General features: G+C 40.6%; 1 protein-coding gene across 5 annotated transcripts in view; it reads right to left on the reverse strand.

Moving 5' to 3' along the window:
• The window catches only part of zfpm2a (zinc finger protein, FOG family member 2a), a 1,013,454-nt gene that overhangs the window by 362,484 nt on the left and 633,600 nt on the right, over nt 1-17,370 (reverse strand). For all 5 annotated transcript variants that reach the window (XM_072263394.1, XM_072263386.1, XM_072263377.1 and 2 more), the window contains one exon: nt 782-893. In XM_072263394.1, coding sequence (XP_072119495.1) covers nt 782-893 — 112 coding nt within the window. The remainder of the gene's footprint in view (nt 1-781; nt 894-17,370) is intronic.

Consider the following 17,370-nt stretch of genomic DNA (forward strand, 5'->3'; position numbering starts at 1 on the left):
AAAGGGATTTATAATCTCATAATACAGTCTGACAATGAAATAAAACAACAATAGCTCAAGTAATCGTCACTGACTAGGACCACAAACTTTGCTTGCTTTATCGTGTTTTTACATATCAGATCATCTGCAACAGAATATCTAAGACAGCAGATATTATCTGTTGACCTCTTACATTATTATTTACTTCATTAATATAATTTAGTGAGCAAGTTGCCTCAATTTTACTACTTCCAGTCTTCAGAATAGTTCTACTCACAATGACTATATATCAACTAGAGAATACAAGGAATCCTTTGAACCAGTGCACCCGAAAACACACCCCATCCCGCAAATCCAACATCATTCCCTCTCCATTCTGCTAGGGAGAAAAGTCACTCTCCAATGTAATATAATTGACTGAAATTGATTCTATTGTAAAACTGGCAAGTACTGCATTACGATAGAATTTTTATCTAAATATGTGCATTGAGAAATCTGTATTTCTTTTTGAAAATGAGGGTTGGCCTAGATTGCTCTGTGTCTCTTGAATTAAAGATGCAATATTTTGTTGTTAACACATTCTTTTTTTGCAGTGTATGCTTAATATAATAACTCTCTAATGTCTCACCATTACAAGCAGTGATTCTGGTAAATTGTAGTAGTACTCATAATATCTAGATAAAAGGAAATTAACTGTAAAGAAACACATTTCTGATATAAAGCAATTCTGTTCTACAAATGCACATATTATATCAATTCACATGTATAATTTCACATGAGAAGACAACAGAATGTGCTTTACCTTTGCTGTACACAACACAGTTGTTGTTGTTGTCATCTGTTCCCCGCCAAGTCACATCCATCAGCCACCTGGGACCAGCATGCATCACTATAGGGACAGCAGTTTTTGTCTTCTGTACAAAGGGAGATAATAAACAGATGCTGTTTGTTTTCTGTGATTAAGAACTTGATGAATAATACTAATTTTCACAGAACCATAACCCCCAATACATCTGCTGAAAATATATAATCCCATGTCGAGTTTTAACAGAGGACAGAGAAAGGCATTTAGATTGACAGAATAATTACTAAATCAGAAGTCTCCAAATGGTAATGGATCAGATTAATAAACCTCCAATGGCTTGGATTTAAATCAAAATATCTATGACTTTGGCAGCAAATGCTGCAAAGCCTTCTTTGTGAACATCACAGATGTAGGGGTACAAATTCATTAATATATGTTTTATTTTGTTAAAAAGCCATTGTGTGGAACTACAAAGATCCAATATTCTAAAGATACTCAAAGAATTGTGCATAGAAGATTTGGTATTTTAGGCTATGGTTTGTGCCCAACTGCAAAGTACACTTTGCTCTGAACTCTCAACTAAACTCTAGTAAGAGAAGAGAAGAATCACAGAGAGAGGGCACGGGGGAGAGGTAAATTAGGAAGGATATTATCAGAGGAATATTAGGGTATTGGACCGGGAAGATCATTATGGGAGGGATTGGTTGTAGGAGAAGGCATGTAAGGAGACAGAAACAGTGGAAAAAGATGAGTAAGCTGTATTCAAAGGTGAAGAGAGGAAATGTGTGGGGAAAAGGGATTTGGGTTCAGAGAGAAGACTGAGTGAATTGGGGAAATGATCAGGAGGAAAATATTGATAAGGTTGTTTGACAATCAGTAGGCAAAGCAAGGAAGAGGTCAAATAAGCTACAGTGGACTTCAGAAAAGAGTAAAGTTCAATTGCAAGAATGTGGGAACAATCATTGTGAATATTAAAGAAAAAAGGAACCTCTTTTCAGAAAATGAGAAAAGCTTCTCCATTCTGATATCTTGGCTGTGACCCCACAGGGCAAGGCTCTTTAATTACACAAAAGTAGGGCTTACTCTCAGACTAAGGTCACTGCAAAACTTGTAATATTTATTATATAAAATGGTTACTTAAATGACAAATAGCCGGCTGCTGGTGTAGCAGCATCCACAATGAGGTGAGTGGTTCCAGGTTCGAATCCAGCCTGCTCCTTGCACGCTTTCCATCTGTGCTGGGTTGAGCGTCAAAGCTAGCAACTCAGCCTTGCAAAAAACACACAAGTGCTAAAGAAACGCATTGATTGCCGCTTAATGCGCCACAAGGCATGGAGAGGAAGAACGTTAATGCCAAGTGTAATCTGTCATAACATTCTCCAGAGCATACCGTATATTTATGTATATTATGGGAATATTCTGGAGTTATGACACAATAGACAGCACAATTATGGATTTCCTAAAGTAATAAACAAACTAAGAATGAAAACTTGTTCACAATTTAACTTCCAACTGATGCTTTGTGTCTAGTGAAAACAATCACTTCACGCCCCCCCACCCTGACTATAGTCGAAACGTTAAATGTAAGTCAGTAATCACAACGATTGAAATTATAGATGATGGTTTGTTATCACCTTTGTGTTAAAGAAGGGCAGAATCACTGTTTAGGGCAGTACAGCAGCACAGCAGCACAACGGCACATCACTTTAGTGCCAGTGAGCCAGGTCCTATTCCCAACACTGTCTGGAAGGAGTTTGGACGTTCTCCCCATGACCCCATGGGTTTCTTTGGAGTGCTCTTGTTTCCTCCCACATTCCAAAGACATGTGGGTTAGAAGACTAATTGGTCACATGGGTGTAATAGGGCGGTAAGGGCTCATTGGGCCTGTTACTGTGCTGCATCTCTAAATAAATTTTAAAACATCATTTTGTCAGGAGAATAAGATTCTCTTGAATCCTCCTGGACTCTCTCTCATGGAGGTTTGTTGTGTGAATAAAGACTTCTGTATTTCCAGTGTGACTCAGTTTTATTCACAACACACATCCTTTCAGTGCTACCATAATTGTTAAATATTGTCAGACGTTGTTCAAACACTAATGATTGCATATAAAACGACTTGGATGAAGTTATAATGTTCATGACTTCTACTTTCACAAGTGTTTCTTTGGCTATGTCCACATAGTACTCTTGGTACAAGGGTTAAGGATATCTCAGAGCAAAACACAGAACATTTTGAAAGGGGAGAGTGAGCAGTCAGAGATCATGGCTAATATATTGGCACCAATGACATAGGCAGCAAAGAAAATTTAAAGAGCTAGGTAGAACATTTTTAAAAAGAGGATTACAATCTCAGGATTACTCACCATGCCATGTGCTAGAAAGGCAAGAGATAAGAAGAAAGTGGAGTTGGATGTGTGGTTAAGAGCTGGGGCAGGGGGTACAGCTTCAGGTCTATTGATCACTGGGCTGTATTCTAGGGCGGGTAGGGCCAATGCAAGAAGGAGTGGTTGTGCCTAAAATGGAGGGATACCAAAAAGGTTGCATTGAGGTTTGCAAATGCCACAGGGGAGAGTTTAAAATCAGAATATTGGGGTTGGAAACCACAGCAGCAGGTCAACAGAGAGATTAGGGAACAGTAGAAGATAGATCAAGTAAGTCTGAACTGAGGAACGGGCTGGGCCATGTCAGAAAATTCAGTGGGACAATGGCAAGAGTATCATGGGTAAAGCAGATAGACATAAAGCCTGGATTCGAGCATAGAACTATAATGTGGCCATTACAGACACCTGGTTGAGAGAAGGGCAGGACTACGTCCTAAGGTTTTGATATTTTCAGATACAGAGGGATGATGGCTAAGCAGCAATTACTGGAAATCCTGGAAGCAATTCAGAATGCACAGGATGCACATCCCAAAGCGGAAGAAGTACTCTAAAGGAAAGATGACACAACCATGTCTAAAAAGGGAAGTCAAAGCCAACATAAATGTCAAAGATAGAGCAAAAATTAGTGGGAAGTTAGAGGATTGGAAAGCTTTTAAAAAGAGAAGTTCAAGAATAGAAGGCAACTAAAAAAGTCATTAGCAAGGTAAAGATGAAAGTAAGCTAGCTAAAAATATTAAAGAGGGTACCAAAAGTTTCTTCAAATACCTAAGATATAAAAGAGAAATGATCGTGGACACTGGATTGTCGGTAAACGAAACTGGAAAGGTAGTAATGGAGACAACAAAATGGCGGACAAACTGAATAAGTATTTTGCATCAGTTTTCATTGTGGAAGACACAAGCAATATGGTGGAGGTTCCAGGTGTCGGGGGCATGAAATGTGTGAAGTTACCATAACTAGAGAGAAGTTTCTTGGGAAACTGAAAGGTATGAAGGTAGATAAGTCACCTGGGCTAAATGGTGTTCATCCCAGACTTCTGACAGAGGTAGCTGAAAAGATTGTGGAGGCATTAGTAGTGATCTTTCAAGAATCTGGAATGGTTCCAGAAGACTGGGAAATTGCAAATATCACTCCATTCTTTAAGAAGGAAGAGAGGTAGAAGGAAGGAAACTATAGGCCAGTTAGTCTGATCTCAGTGATTGGGAAGATGTTGGAGTTGATTATTAAGGATCAGGTCTCAGGGTACCTGGAGGCACATGATAAAATAGACCGTAGTCAGCATGGTTTCCTCAAGGGAAAATCTTGCCGGAAAATCTGTTGGAATTCTTTGAAGAAATAACAAGCAGGGTAGACAAAGGAGAGTCAGTTGATGTTGTGTTCTTGGATTTTCGGAAAGGCTTTGTAAAAGTGCCACACATGAGGCTGCTTAACAAGCTACAAGTCCGTGGTATTACAGGAAACATTCTAACATGGATAAGAGAGTAGGCTGGGAGCAACCAGTATTCAGTAAGTCCACATGCTTCATGCGGGAGTGGTTTAAAGTGATCAGTGTACAGGACCTGTACATTCCCGTAAAGAAGAAGGGCAAGGATCACAGGGTTTAGGATGACAAGTGTTACGCAACCGGCAACAATGAATATCAATCGAGACAGGTTATATAAAAACAACTAAAACATTTATTAAACACGGATAAACAATAAAAAAAACAAACGAAAACCTTAACCAGAAGTTAACCGCTATGCAGCCGTTCAACAGATCGTCACTCGGCACTGGTCCTTAAAGTGTTAAATGCGAAAACAGTCCTTAAAGCGGTAAAGTCAGATATAGTTCTTAAAACGGTAAATTCGAAAGTCCAACAGATTATATGTTCAGTTGGGAGAGACTTCTCTGGAGAAGGATTTCTTCATAGACATGACTTTCCTGCTGGTTCTGTCCAAAGGATTCACGATGCAGGAAATAAACAGTTTAAAACAACTGACCTTAAATTCTAGAGAGCAAACCTTGCATGAACTCTTTCTCTTTTGGCAAGAGTTATCCTCGATGCAGGTCACTACTCTTTCAACAAAGACTCAGTAAGGTCGATCCTTTGTCAAACTGCCAAACGAAACCGACTCCTCTCAAAAATTGCCAGTCCAGCACTATTGTATCTTGCAACAGAACGTAACAAGCGTTTTAAAAATGAAACTGCGTCCTAAAAACAAATGCACAACAGAAACGGAGACACAGATGCACGTTCTAACTGGAAAACTAAAAACTAAAAAAACTAAAAACTAACTGCGTCATCGGAGATCTTCCCTTATATACCCGTGGTGCACATGTCATCACGTGACCTCACATTGGCGGGAAAATTACATCAGGTGACCTCCAAAAGACCATTACACCATTCTCACAAAAAAAAATCACAGATCTCCTTGAGGTATGTAACACAAGCAACGCTGAAAGTAACTCAACAGTAATCAGGAGGGATAAAGAGGGCATAAAATGTGTTTGGCGAGTGGGATTATGGAAAATCCCAGGGAAAGCTAGGGATAGGATCTGACAACTCACGGACAAAGGTGGGAATTTATTACTGCAGCCTCAAGAAGGGAGCAAGGTACTAAATGATTACTTCAATTATACAATATCCTGAGACTAACTGGACCTCACCAACTGTGTTATATGATCCTAAAAAATCAGTTATAATGCTACCCATGAAGAAAATTGCAATCACCTCATCCCCAATGTGGTTACAATAAACAACCTGACATTTTGAATTCCTGCCTTGTAATTCTCCATACCTTGTACTTTCTGGTTCCTTTACAACTTGCTGAAATCTCAGTTTGTACTCTGTGGTTCATTTTCAACCTGCTGAAATCTCAGTAACTAAATGCTGGAATAAAAGTTAGATTCCTCATAGTCAGCGAATATGAATGCTACTGACAGAAACACCAGACAACCAGGTGAAAATGAATACTCGCAGCTTCTGCAACAAGCTTTACTGATCCCTGTATTGGTAATTTCCATTTTGTTACGTCATGGATTAAATGCTCTATCAGTTAAAATGTACTCACCTCAACATCTGTTCCTGTTCTGTCATGCAAGTAAGTCAACAACGAATTTAGAGTTTGGCACTGTCAAAATTGCAGTCTTAAACATGGATGTCAAAGTGTCCAAAGAACAACTCAATCTAAAGAAAGAATACTTCCTCTCATGGACCAATCACTTATAGAATTTCACAACATATGCAAGCAATTTTGGAAGAAGGAGTAACTTAATTTGTTCACCACATTCTCTAGTGAAGAGGAAAAGCTACCAGTAGCATCATAAAGTATTGGTCAGGACTCCTTTAGTTGCTAATACTGTAAACAGGTTAACATTGAAGACTGCTCTTGATTAGTAAAATTGCAAGGTATTGAGAGAATTCCCAGCACGTGTGCAACTCGATCTTTCCTTCATGGGGAGGTATTAATTAGTGTTTGCACAGGTTACAAAGCAATATGAGCTGAAGAAACGTTGTAAATTTTCTGGATACTTTAAGTCATTATCAACATGGCAAGTTTGAAAATAATTGGTTCCAAGATGAAGGCAGAAAGTCAACACATTACCCTAGAACAAACAGAGGTTTTGCAGATCAGAATTAAATCATCTACCTTGCTGGAAAAGAAGAGATATTGGAAATGTAAGGCTAGCAGTTCATCATGCAGGTTTCATTTAAATCCAATTCACAGGGTATGGATATCATTAGTAAAGCTAGTATTTATTGTCCATCTTTAAATGTTCTTGGGAAGGTGGTGTCTAGGCATTGGTGACAGGCTGTAGTCCATTTGGTGAAGATCTTCCTTCAATGCTGTTGAATAGGGAGTAGTGGTATTCAGTCCCAGTGATGCTAAAGGATCAGCAATGGATTTTCAAATCATGTTGATGCATGACTTGGAGGGAACATGATGTCCCCATGTAATTGTTGCTCCTATCCTTCTAGACACTGCCTAGAGAAGGCAATTGCAAACCACTTCTGTAGAAAAATTTGCCATGGTCATGAGACCATATTGGCTTACTTCTTTTGACACAACACATGATGATGGCGACGATGATGCTTCTGGTAATGGAGATCTCCCCTTTAAGAGGTACTGATGAGGTAGTGTGAGTTACATTTTGTAGATAGCACTCAACTCAGCTACTGTGCACTGGCAGTGAAGTGAATGAATATATAGGGTCTTTGAGTGCCAATCAAGCATGATGTTTTATTCTGGATGGGGTCAAGCTTCTTGTGAATTGTTGCCGCAGTTCTGATCTCGGCACATGCTGAGAATAGCTATACTATTGATTGTCAAGGGTAGGTGGTTATGCTTTTGTCATATTGGAGGTGGTCCTTGCTGGGCACTTCTGTGGTACAAATGATACTTGTTATTTAAGTTATCAGGGAATACTGAATGTCGTCTAAATCTTGTGACATGTATGATATCTTCTGTGTCCAGTGTCTTAGAAAGCCAGGAGAGCACAATTTAGGACGGTGTTTTGGAACTCAACACTTGGAGTTGGAAACATTTGTTAAAATATGTTTTACTTTACTACTGGTCTACTGAGTTGGAGAGCAATAAATAGCTAATTGTTGATTGAGTTCACATTTATAGTTCCACGTTAAGCATAATGTTGCTAAGATACATCTTAGGATACACTGGGACACATCATCAGTGATGCTACCTGAGGTCATTGGATGTTTTGGGTCCTGCAACATCAGACACCCTTGCCCAGGCGGCCCAGCCAAAGTTGATCAGGCCTTGGCTCATGTCCCAGCAGCATTGGTCTATAGGTTACACCTCTTGCTCCATGTCCATCTGGAGGCTTGCTCATACAATTCTGTTACCATCTTTCAGCTGGTTCAGTAGTAGTAGTTGTCAAACATAGATTACAGTTATAAGGTTAACATTACTAAACCATTGTTCAACTTCTATGTAAATAAGTGAATTGTAATTTCCATGTTTATGTACCAATTAAACTTGGGCTGGCTTTGTTATGGAAGTACCTACTGAAGATACACATTAGAAACTTGGGCATGTAAGGCCCACCACTTCCTGAACATTACTACAGCAGCTGAAAAAATACTGTCTATGTGGGAAATACTACAATGGTTTGAATGTCAATTTGATTTAATTATTATTTATTAGATGCTTATTTCCATAAAATTTAGAATAAACAGCATCCATGGACAATGATTCCAAGTCAGACTTTTTCCACAGATGAGGTGTAAAATCATGTACTCCACACTTTTAACCTAGCCTGTCTGGCAAGAAAGGGATCGGGGTGTAATATCCATTTTATACTCTATAAAACAAGAGACAATTAGCCTCTATTTTATAGATTATGATGGTTTATTCTGATTTTAATATTAGCTGCCCAACCTGAGCTAAAAATATTTTTGGGCATTACAACATAATTACAGAATTAGAAGCCGATAATCCTCAGTAAAAATTTTGCCTGAAAGCAGCTCAGATCAATAAACACAATTTTTTTAGGAGAAACTTACAATCACTACAATACATGATTGAAAAGTGTATAAACCTGTAATTTTGGTGGATTTACTCCTCATCATTCAAACCCTAACGCAGCGGTCCCCAATCACTGAGCCGCGTACTGGTACTGGGCTGTGAGGAAAGGATATGAGTCAGCTGCACCTTTCCTCATTCCCTGTCACGCACTGTTGAACTTGAACATAGGGTTGCCAACTGTCCCATATTTGGCAGGACATCCCATATATTGGGCTAAATTTGCTTTGTCCCGTATTTCCCCTGCTAAGGTAGAGCATTCCTATGAGACCTTTCATGCCAAAATGGCGTGAAGTGAAGAAGCAATTACCATTAATTTATATGGGAAAAATGTTTGAGCGTTCCCAGACCCAATAAATCATACCAAATAACACATAAAACCGAAAATAAATAACACTAACATATAGTAAAAGCAGGAATAATATGATAAATACACAGCCTATATAAAGTAGAAATAATGTATGTACAGTATAGTCGGGAAGATGAAGGCAAAACCGATTTGTGGGGAAAAAAAAATCGGCACGTATGCGCATGCGCACACAGGTGCCTGCACAAGGCTTCATGGTCATGGTAATCTTTCCTGGGGTAAAGTGTCTTGGGATTTGACTGCTACTTTAGTCCCTTATTTGGGAGTGAGAAAGTTGGCAACCCTAACTGTAAAAGACATGTTGAGGTGAGTTTAACCCTACTTGAACACCGCCCACCCCCTCACTCAGCCGGTCTGCAAGAATATTGTCAATATTAAACCAGTCCGCGGTGCAAAAAAGGTTGGGGACCCCTGCCCTAACACACTGAATTTGAATGACTGATGTTATAGCACAAATCGTGTATTGTATTATATGTAGCTGGAAGGTGTAGCAGTGTTTTGCTACCTAATGTTAAAGCTTTCAGTTAAAGCCACTACATAGTTTTATGTGAAATATGATCTTCTTTTACTGATAAAAACTTGCAAGCCTTATCAAAAATGGTTCATGATTTCTATGCACCAAAGGGCTTTCTTGCCTGAGGAGTTCTGCGAGGAGCTGAATCGTTCTGAGGTCACAGGACTACTTCAGAACATGAAACAAATTGGACAGTCACATTTTGGTCAGCTCACCAAGATAAATAACTCAGTTTTCACTTTGGTAATATATATTTCACAAATAAGCAGGAAAAAATGGTTGAGGTTTTGAAAGGTGGAGCTTAGTCAAGATGGCGCTAAATGGCGACTCCTTTGCTTGCATCTTCGGAAACAGCTCCATTTCCATCTTTAATATCTCTATTTTTCCCTTTCAGGGTTCTTCTGAAGGCCCTGGCCTGGAGTTACACACTGACCTCGGTTCTTTGCGGGAATGGGGCTCGTTCTCAGGTTGTCATAACAGGCTGTATTCCGACGTGCCAAGGGCATGGCCTAAGAGTTCAGCTCACCTTTGGAGGCCTAGAATCTCAGGGCTCTGGAGACAGGCAGATCGAAAGTCAGTGTCCTGAACCGGTGCGTCATAGGAGCTGGGAGATCTTTGGCTATGTGCCCAGAGACCTGAGATCTTTGGGCACAGAGCGCAGAAAAAGCAACGCAAAGGACTTCTAACATCGTAAACCAGCGAGTTGTTTGTTATGTCTCCCTTCTCGCTGTGAAACGGAGTCACCTCTTTCTCCCTTATTAGAGAAAGAGAGAACTTGTGGTATGTCGAATACCAGGTAAAGTCTTTGGGGTACAGCAAGTCTGTGTCTTTGCTGTTGCTTTTGCTGCATACTTGAGCGCTCGGTGACGGGTGCCAGTGTGCTTTTATTTGCTGGTGAGGGGAGGGGGATCATTACTTGCTGCCACTTACATGTGGGAAGAGGGGAGCCGGGGGGGACTTTGGGATTCTAGCATTTAACTATCATTCATTCTTTGGGGCACTCCTCTGTTTTCATGGAGGGTTGCGAAGAAAAGCATTTTAGGAGGTATGTTGTATACATTTCTCTGACATTAAACGTACCTTTGAAACTTTTGAAAATTCCATGGATCAACAGGGTCTGTACTGGGCAACAGAACCCCATTCAATCTATTTTAAGTCTGATGCATCTGCTGTATCCCAGGGACCTTTCAGGATAACTCCAATTTGCACTGAGCTGTTTACCAACAAACTTGTTAAGTACGATCACGAGAAGGGGGATGGTGAAACAAGTTGGTGAAGTGGGGGTTTTACTTACACTGCTTCCACTTCTCATCTACTAGCAAACACACAACAACTCTGGTGACCTGAGTGGTGCACCTTGAAGCGTACTTCTAGATATGTTGGAGCAATTCCCCCTTCGTCTTTCTGGTACAGCATACCTGTGTGGGGCAACTTTCCTCTCTCGGACTGAACTACCTATTTCCACCTTGAGTTTAAATGAATTCGATCTCACTGAAATGTACAAGACTTTTACAGGACTTGCTCGGGTAGACGCAGAGTTGTTATTCCTTGACTGGGTAGTCTTGACCTAAGCATCATAGCCTCAACGCAAGGGATCAGCCATTAAAGGCAGCTTCAGAAGATAGTCACAAAGCCCTAGATTTATACTGCAGGAAAAAGAGCCCTTCAATCCAATTCATCAAGCTGTACAAAGTACCTTGCTGAGCTAGTCCCATTCATCTTCACTTCACCCAAATCCCTCTAAATGCTTCCTATCTTGTACTTGTCAAAACTGTATTTGAAATGTTGTAATTATACCCACCTCTCCAACTTCCTCCAGCAGCTCATTCCATATACCCACCACTCTCTCTGAGAAAAATTTGCCTCTCAGGCCCACTTTAAATTGTTCCCCTCTCACTTTGACCCTATATCCTCTAGTTTTAGATCCTCCTAATGTATCATCCTTTCTAAGCCTCTCTATAAGGTTAGCCCTCAGATTGCTTCACTCCAGGAAAAATAGTCACTGTGTTTCTGTCTCATAATTCAAGCCTTCTGGTACCAGAAACATCCTTGTGAACCTTTTCCCTGTCTTTTCTAGCCGAATCACTTTTGTTTTCTAGTATGGCGAACAGAAATGCACACAATTATAGCTATAGGACATCCCAACTCTTGTACTCATTACCCTGTCCAATAAAGGCAAATATGCCACATGCCTTCTTACCCTTCTACTTTCCTATACCACCACTTATAAGGAACCGCTTACTTGTATCCCTAAGTCCCTCTGTTCTTCAAGACTCCCAGGGCCTGTCAATTCACCCAGAGGATGGAATTCTGGAACTTCCTATTCAAGAGGATGATCAGTATCTTTTTTAAGAATCAAATGATAGGGTTAGTATTGGAGAGTCTGCTCAGCTATAATCTCTGAATGGTGGAGCAGGCACTCGGAACAAATGGCCATTTTTTTTTACATTCTTCCATTCTCAATCTGTTCTGTGATCTCCACCTGTCAAGACTAGTAATTCCAATTTTTTTCTTCTTCCCGTAACTATGGTTACCCTTCTATGACACTTGACTGAGCCATCAGCTCTATCTTTTTCATTTCCAACACCTGTCTATCCTCCAACCCAGAATCCTTTTGTCTTCATCTTCCACCTTATCAGTCATCACTTACAATGGATCGTTCTACATAACTTTTGACACCATTAATCATACATCTTCCTTCTCCCTTCCACCTCAGCAATCTAGAAAACTATTTCCTCTGTGACCTCCCTTTAAGTCTCTCATTCACCCTAACAATGCATCTCAAATCTTGTTTCACTTCTAAGTACTCGTAACCTTCCCACTTCTGATGAAAGGTCTGAAATATTAACTCTGTGTCGCTCTCCACAGATGTTGCTTGACATGCCATTTCCAGCATCCTCTAATTTTAATTCAGATATCCAGCATCTGCATTAATTTATTTTTTGGATCACTGATACCAGAAAGTAAGGAACATGCCAATGTTTGAATGACTGAAGTGCTGGGCCAGATTAAAAAGGTTTCGGTATCAAACCTTTGCCCCAAGAGGGTATCAAAGTGACAGGGCGAGGGTCCAAGAGCGAGGAACGACCCACTATCTAGCCTATTTAAGCACCGGGCCAAAATGAAAAGTTCAGGTTATCGGGGCCCGAGGTGAGTGACGGGCCCCGATAACATCAGCTTGCTGCTCATGGGGTTTACTCGTCTCTGTGCTGAACTGAGGCCGTGACCTACGATTAACTAGCTCTGCAGTAATAAACTGGCTTCATGGCTGTGGAGTCACTTTTGTGAACTTCATTTTTGAATGTTATTTGCTTACTTTTCTCTGTTTGCATGATTTTTTTCGGGCACTTTGGGTGTTTGAGTCTTTTTTTCAACGGGTTCTATTGGGTTCCTTTGTTTTGTAGCTGCCTGTACGGAGATGAATCTCAAGGTTGTATGTAGAATATATACTTTGAACTTTGATAAAGTATTGGATTCATTTTCACAAGCCAGCTCTTCATTTATATTGAAGTAACTTATTAAATATCCCATAATCTTAATCATCTCATCTTTGAGTTATCATCATTCAGTCACCATTGAGTTATCATTTCAATCGATACAACAAGTACCTACTTTACTCAAGAATGTTATTATGGTCCAGCATGTTAAAATATGAAAACTTGTCTACAAATAGCTGATAGATACCACAGTAAATTCAAACCAAGGATAATGTATACATATAGCATTGATATTCACTCCATTCTGATAGCCTACTTCTAATTACAACACAGCACAATCCTTTTATATATCGAAGCCCATGCTTCAAATTGCAGTATGTCACAGAGATGAATATATTCTACTGATGCCATCGATCAGTGCCACTTTAAACTGCCACTCCATGAGGAACTGATTGACGTAAGCTAAACCTCTTGCGAACTCTGAAAATGTCAAAGAATGGTGATAATAATATAGCAAAGATCTTCTATAAACTGTCAGCAACATGAGATGAAACAAAAGATGAAAAGTTTTGTCGGAGAACATGAAAAGCTAAACCTGTGTTGTGCTTTGTTCAAAAAAATTTAAAGTGCTGATATGAACCATAATTGACCAGACTATGCTGTATAGAAATATTCCCTGCACAATCAAGCAGGTCACAAATTAAAACTGTAGTTGCAAATACTAGATAGGAAAATGGGGATTAACAGTTGGAATACAGTCTGGAGTATCTGCTTTTTACTACAATAACTTAACTGCTTTGGATCATTACTTTGGCACTCCATGCCCGAAACTAAAGATTTGATGTAACTCAAGCATCAAAATGCAGTGAAAATAATCACAAGGTGGTGCAAAAGCGGAACATTAAATAATATGTGTAAGGGATTAGTAACCTGTGACTTACATTGAGCTCCTGATCCTGACTAGGCCAAATACGATGATGTCTGAACAGAAAGTAACGAGGTAAACAATTGAAGATGTATCAGGAATCTGCTAAGGGACTTGTGATGTCTGGTTTATGCTGATACAAACCCTTTCAGGCAAAAATAAATGCAGGAACACAGACAGGTAAATAAATGGAAACTTATTTAGCTGCCTCTGTTTGTTAAGTCTAAGGACCTGTGCTGAATAACTGGCTGAAGTGTTCACTGAGATCTTTAACCTATTGCTTCAGCAGTCTGAGGTACGCAACTGCATCAATACCCACACCTAAGAAGAACGTAGTAACCTGCCTCAACGACTATTGTTTAGGAATGCTTACGCTCCAGTGATGGAGTCATTGAGCCATAGAGAAGTACAGCATAGAAACAGGCCCTTCAGCCCATCCAGTCCATGTCAAAGCCATGTGCCTACTCCCACTGTCCTGCGCTGTGACCACAGTCCTCCATAGCCCTACCATCCACGTACCTATCCAAACTTCTCTTAAACATTGAAATTGAGCTCGCATGCACCACTTATGCTGGCAGTTCATTCCACACTCTCACGACCCTCTGAGTGAGGAAGTTTTCCCTCATGTTCCTTAAAATTCTCACCTTTCACCCTTAACCCATGACCTCTGGTTGTCGTCCCACCTAACCTCAGTGGAAAAAGCCTGCTTGCATTTACCCATCTATGGAGTGGTTAGTGATGAAACATATCAACTCCAGCCTGAGAAGCAACTTCAATCCACTCTAATTTGCCGACTAGAGCAATAGGTCCACAGCAGATGCCATCTCAATGGCTCTTCGCTCGACGCTGGAATATTTGGACAATGAAGAGGCATATATCAGGATGCTCTTTATCGACTACAGCATGGCATTCAATACTATCACCCTCTCAAAACATATCAATAAGCTTCAGGATCCTGGCCACAGTACTTGCTTGTGCAATTGCATCCTCAGTTTCCTCGCTTGCAGACCTCAGTGAGTTCAGATTGGCAACAACATTTACTCCACAATCTCCATCTGCTTAGCCCCATGCTATACTTGCTTTACATTTGTGACTGTGTGGCTAAGCACAGCTCCAATACCATATTCAAGTTTGCTGACAACACCACTGTTGTAGGTCGAATCAACATATAAGTTGGAGGTTCAAAACCTGGCTGAGCAGTGTCACAATAGCAACCTCTTACTCATCATCTGCAGGACCAAGGAGCTGATTATTGACCTTAGCAGGAGGAAACTTCAAGTCCCTGAGCCAGTCCTCATCAGCGGAACCGAGGGTCAGCAACTTTAAATTCCTCAGTATTATCATTTCAGAGAACCTGTCCTGGGCCCAGCTCATGAGTGCAATTAAGCAGAAAGCATGACAGTACCTCTATTTCCTTAGGAGTTTGTGAAGGTTCAGCATGACATCTAAAACTGAAAAATTTCTATAGATGTGTGGTGGAGAGTATAATGACCGGCTGCATCACAGCCTAATATGGAAACACTAATGCCCTTGAATGGAAAATTCTACAAAAAGTAGTGAATATAGCCAGTCCATCACAGGTAAATCCCTCGCATCATTAAGCACAAGTACACGGAGTGTTTTTGCAGGAAAGCAGCATCCATCGTCAGGGACCCCCATCGCCAAGTCATGCTCCCTTCTCGCTGCTGCCATCAGGAAGAAAGCACAGGAGCTTCAGAATTCACACCACCAGGTTCAGGAAGAGTTATTAGGCCCTGAACCACAGGGGACAACTTCACTTGCACCATCATTGAAACATTCCCACAACCTATGGATTCACTTTCAAGAGTCTTAAGAGCCAAGCTAAATCGGAAAAGTCAGTTACAGGCCGAATTGAAGCAGCAGTCTCCAGGCCCGAGAGTGTATCAAAGCAATTGAACCCAATGTTTGGACGTCGATTTAGGCTGCAGGCCAGATTGAAAAGGTCAGAGTGTCGAGGCCTAAGGTGAGTGACTGGCCGGTTCAGATCACTGCTGCATGAAGTTTACTCGACTCTGTGCTGAATTATGAGACTTGAGAACTTCAGTTCAAAATGCTATTTGATCGCAGGTTTTTTTTCTCTGCATATTGGAGGTTGGATGGTCTTTTTTTAATGGGTTCTTTTGGGTGTCTTTGTTTTGTGGCTGCCTGTTAAGAGACAAATCTCAAGGTTGTATAATGTACACATACTTTGCTAATAAATGTACTTTGAACTTTGATGGACTCTTCATCTCATGTTCTCAATATTTATTATTATTTCTTCTTTCTTCTAGTATTTGCACAGTTTGCTGACCTTTGCACAGTGGTTGTACACCCAGCTGGAGTGGTGTTTCATTGATTCTATTATGGTTATTGGATTTATTGAGTTTGCCTGCAAGAAAATGAATCTCAGGGTTGTATATGGTGACCTGTCTACTTTGATACTAAATCTACCTTGAACTTCGAAAATTATTTATCCAAATAATTGTTTATTGCATAATTATGCCAACATCAGAATCAGAAATAGGTTTATCATCTCTGTCTTATACAGTATGACATGAAATTTTAAACACAAATGAGTCTACTGATGCTGGAAATCCAGAACAACACACACAAAATGCTGGAGAAACTCAGCAAACAGTGGATGTTTTAGGCCATGACCCTCTATCAGGACAGGAAAGAAATGAGGAAGAAGCCAGAATAAGAGGTGTGGAGAGAAGAAGTACAAATCCGTGAACCTTTGCATCCCGCACATCATTCTCCGCAAATTCTGCTACTATCAACAAGACCCTACCACCAAACTCATCTTTAATTTCCCCCTCACGCTTTCTGCAGGGATCTCTCCCTCTGTGATTTCTTTGTCCACTCGTCCCTCCCCAGTAATCTCACTCCTGACACTTATACTTGCAAAGGGAAGAAGTACCCATTCACCTCCTCCCTCACCTCCATTCAGGGCCACAAACAGTCCTTCAAGGTGAGGCAACACTTCACCTGTGAATCTTTTGGGGTCATCTACTGTATCAGGTGCTCCCAATGCAACCTCCTCTACATTGGTGAGACTCGATGTTGACTGGGGGACCTCTTTGTTGAGCACCTTCACTTCATCTACAAAAAGCAGTTTTTCTAGGTGGCCAACCATTTTAATTCTAATCCCCATTCCCATTCTGACATGTCAGTCCACAGCCTCCTCTATTGTCATGATGAGGCCACTCTCGGGTTGGAGGACTGACATCTCATACTCTGTCTAGGTAGCCTCTAACTTGATGGATTTCTCCTATTCTGGTAATTTTCCCCTTCCCCCTTCCCTCATCTTTAATTCCTCACTCTGGCCCCCTCTTACTTCTTCTCTTCTTGTCACCTGCCTATCACCTCCCTCTGGTACCCCTCCTCTTTCCCTTTCTCACGTGGTCCACCCTTATCTCCTATCAGATTCCTTCTTCTCC

This window comes from Mobula birostris, chromosome 1, assembly GCF_030028105.1.
Source record: "Mobula birostris isolate sMobBir1 chromosome 1, sMobBir1.hap1, whole genome shotgun sequence".
Classification (NCBI taxonomy): domain Eukaryota; kingdom Metazoa; phylum Chordata; class Chondrichthyes; order Myliobatiformes; family Myliobatidae; genus Mobula; species Mobula birostris.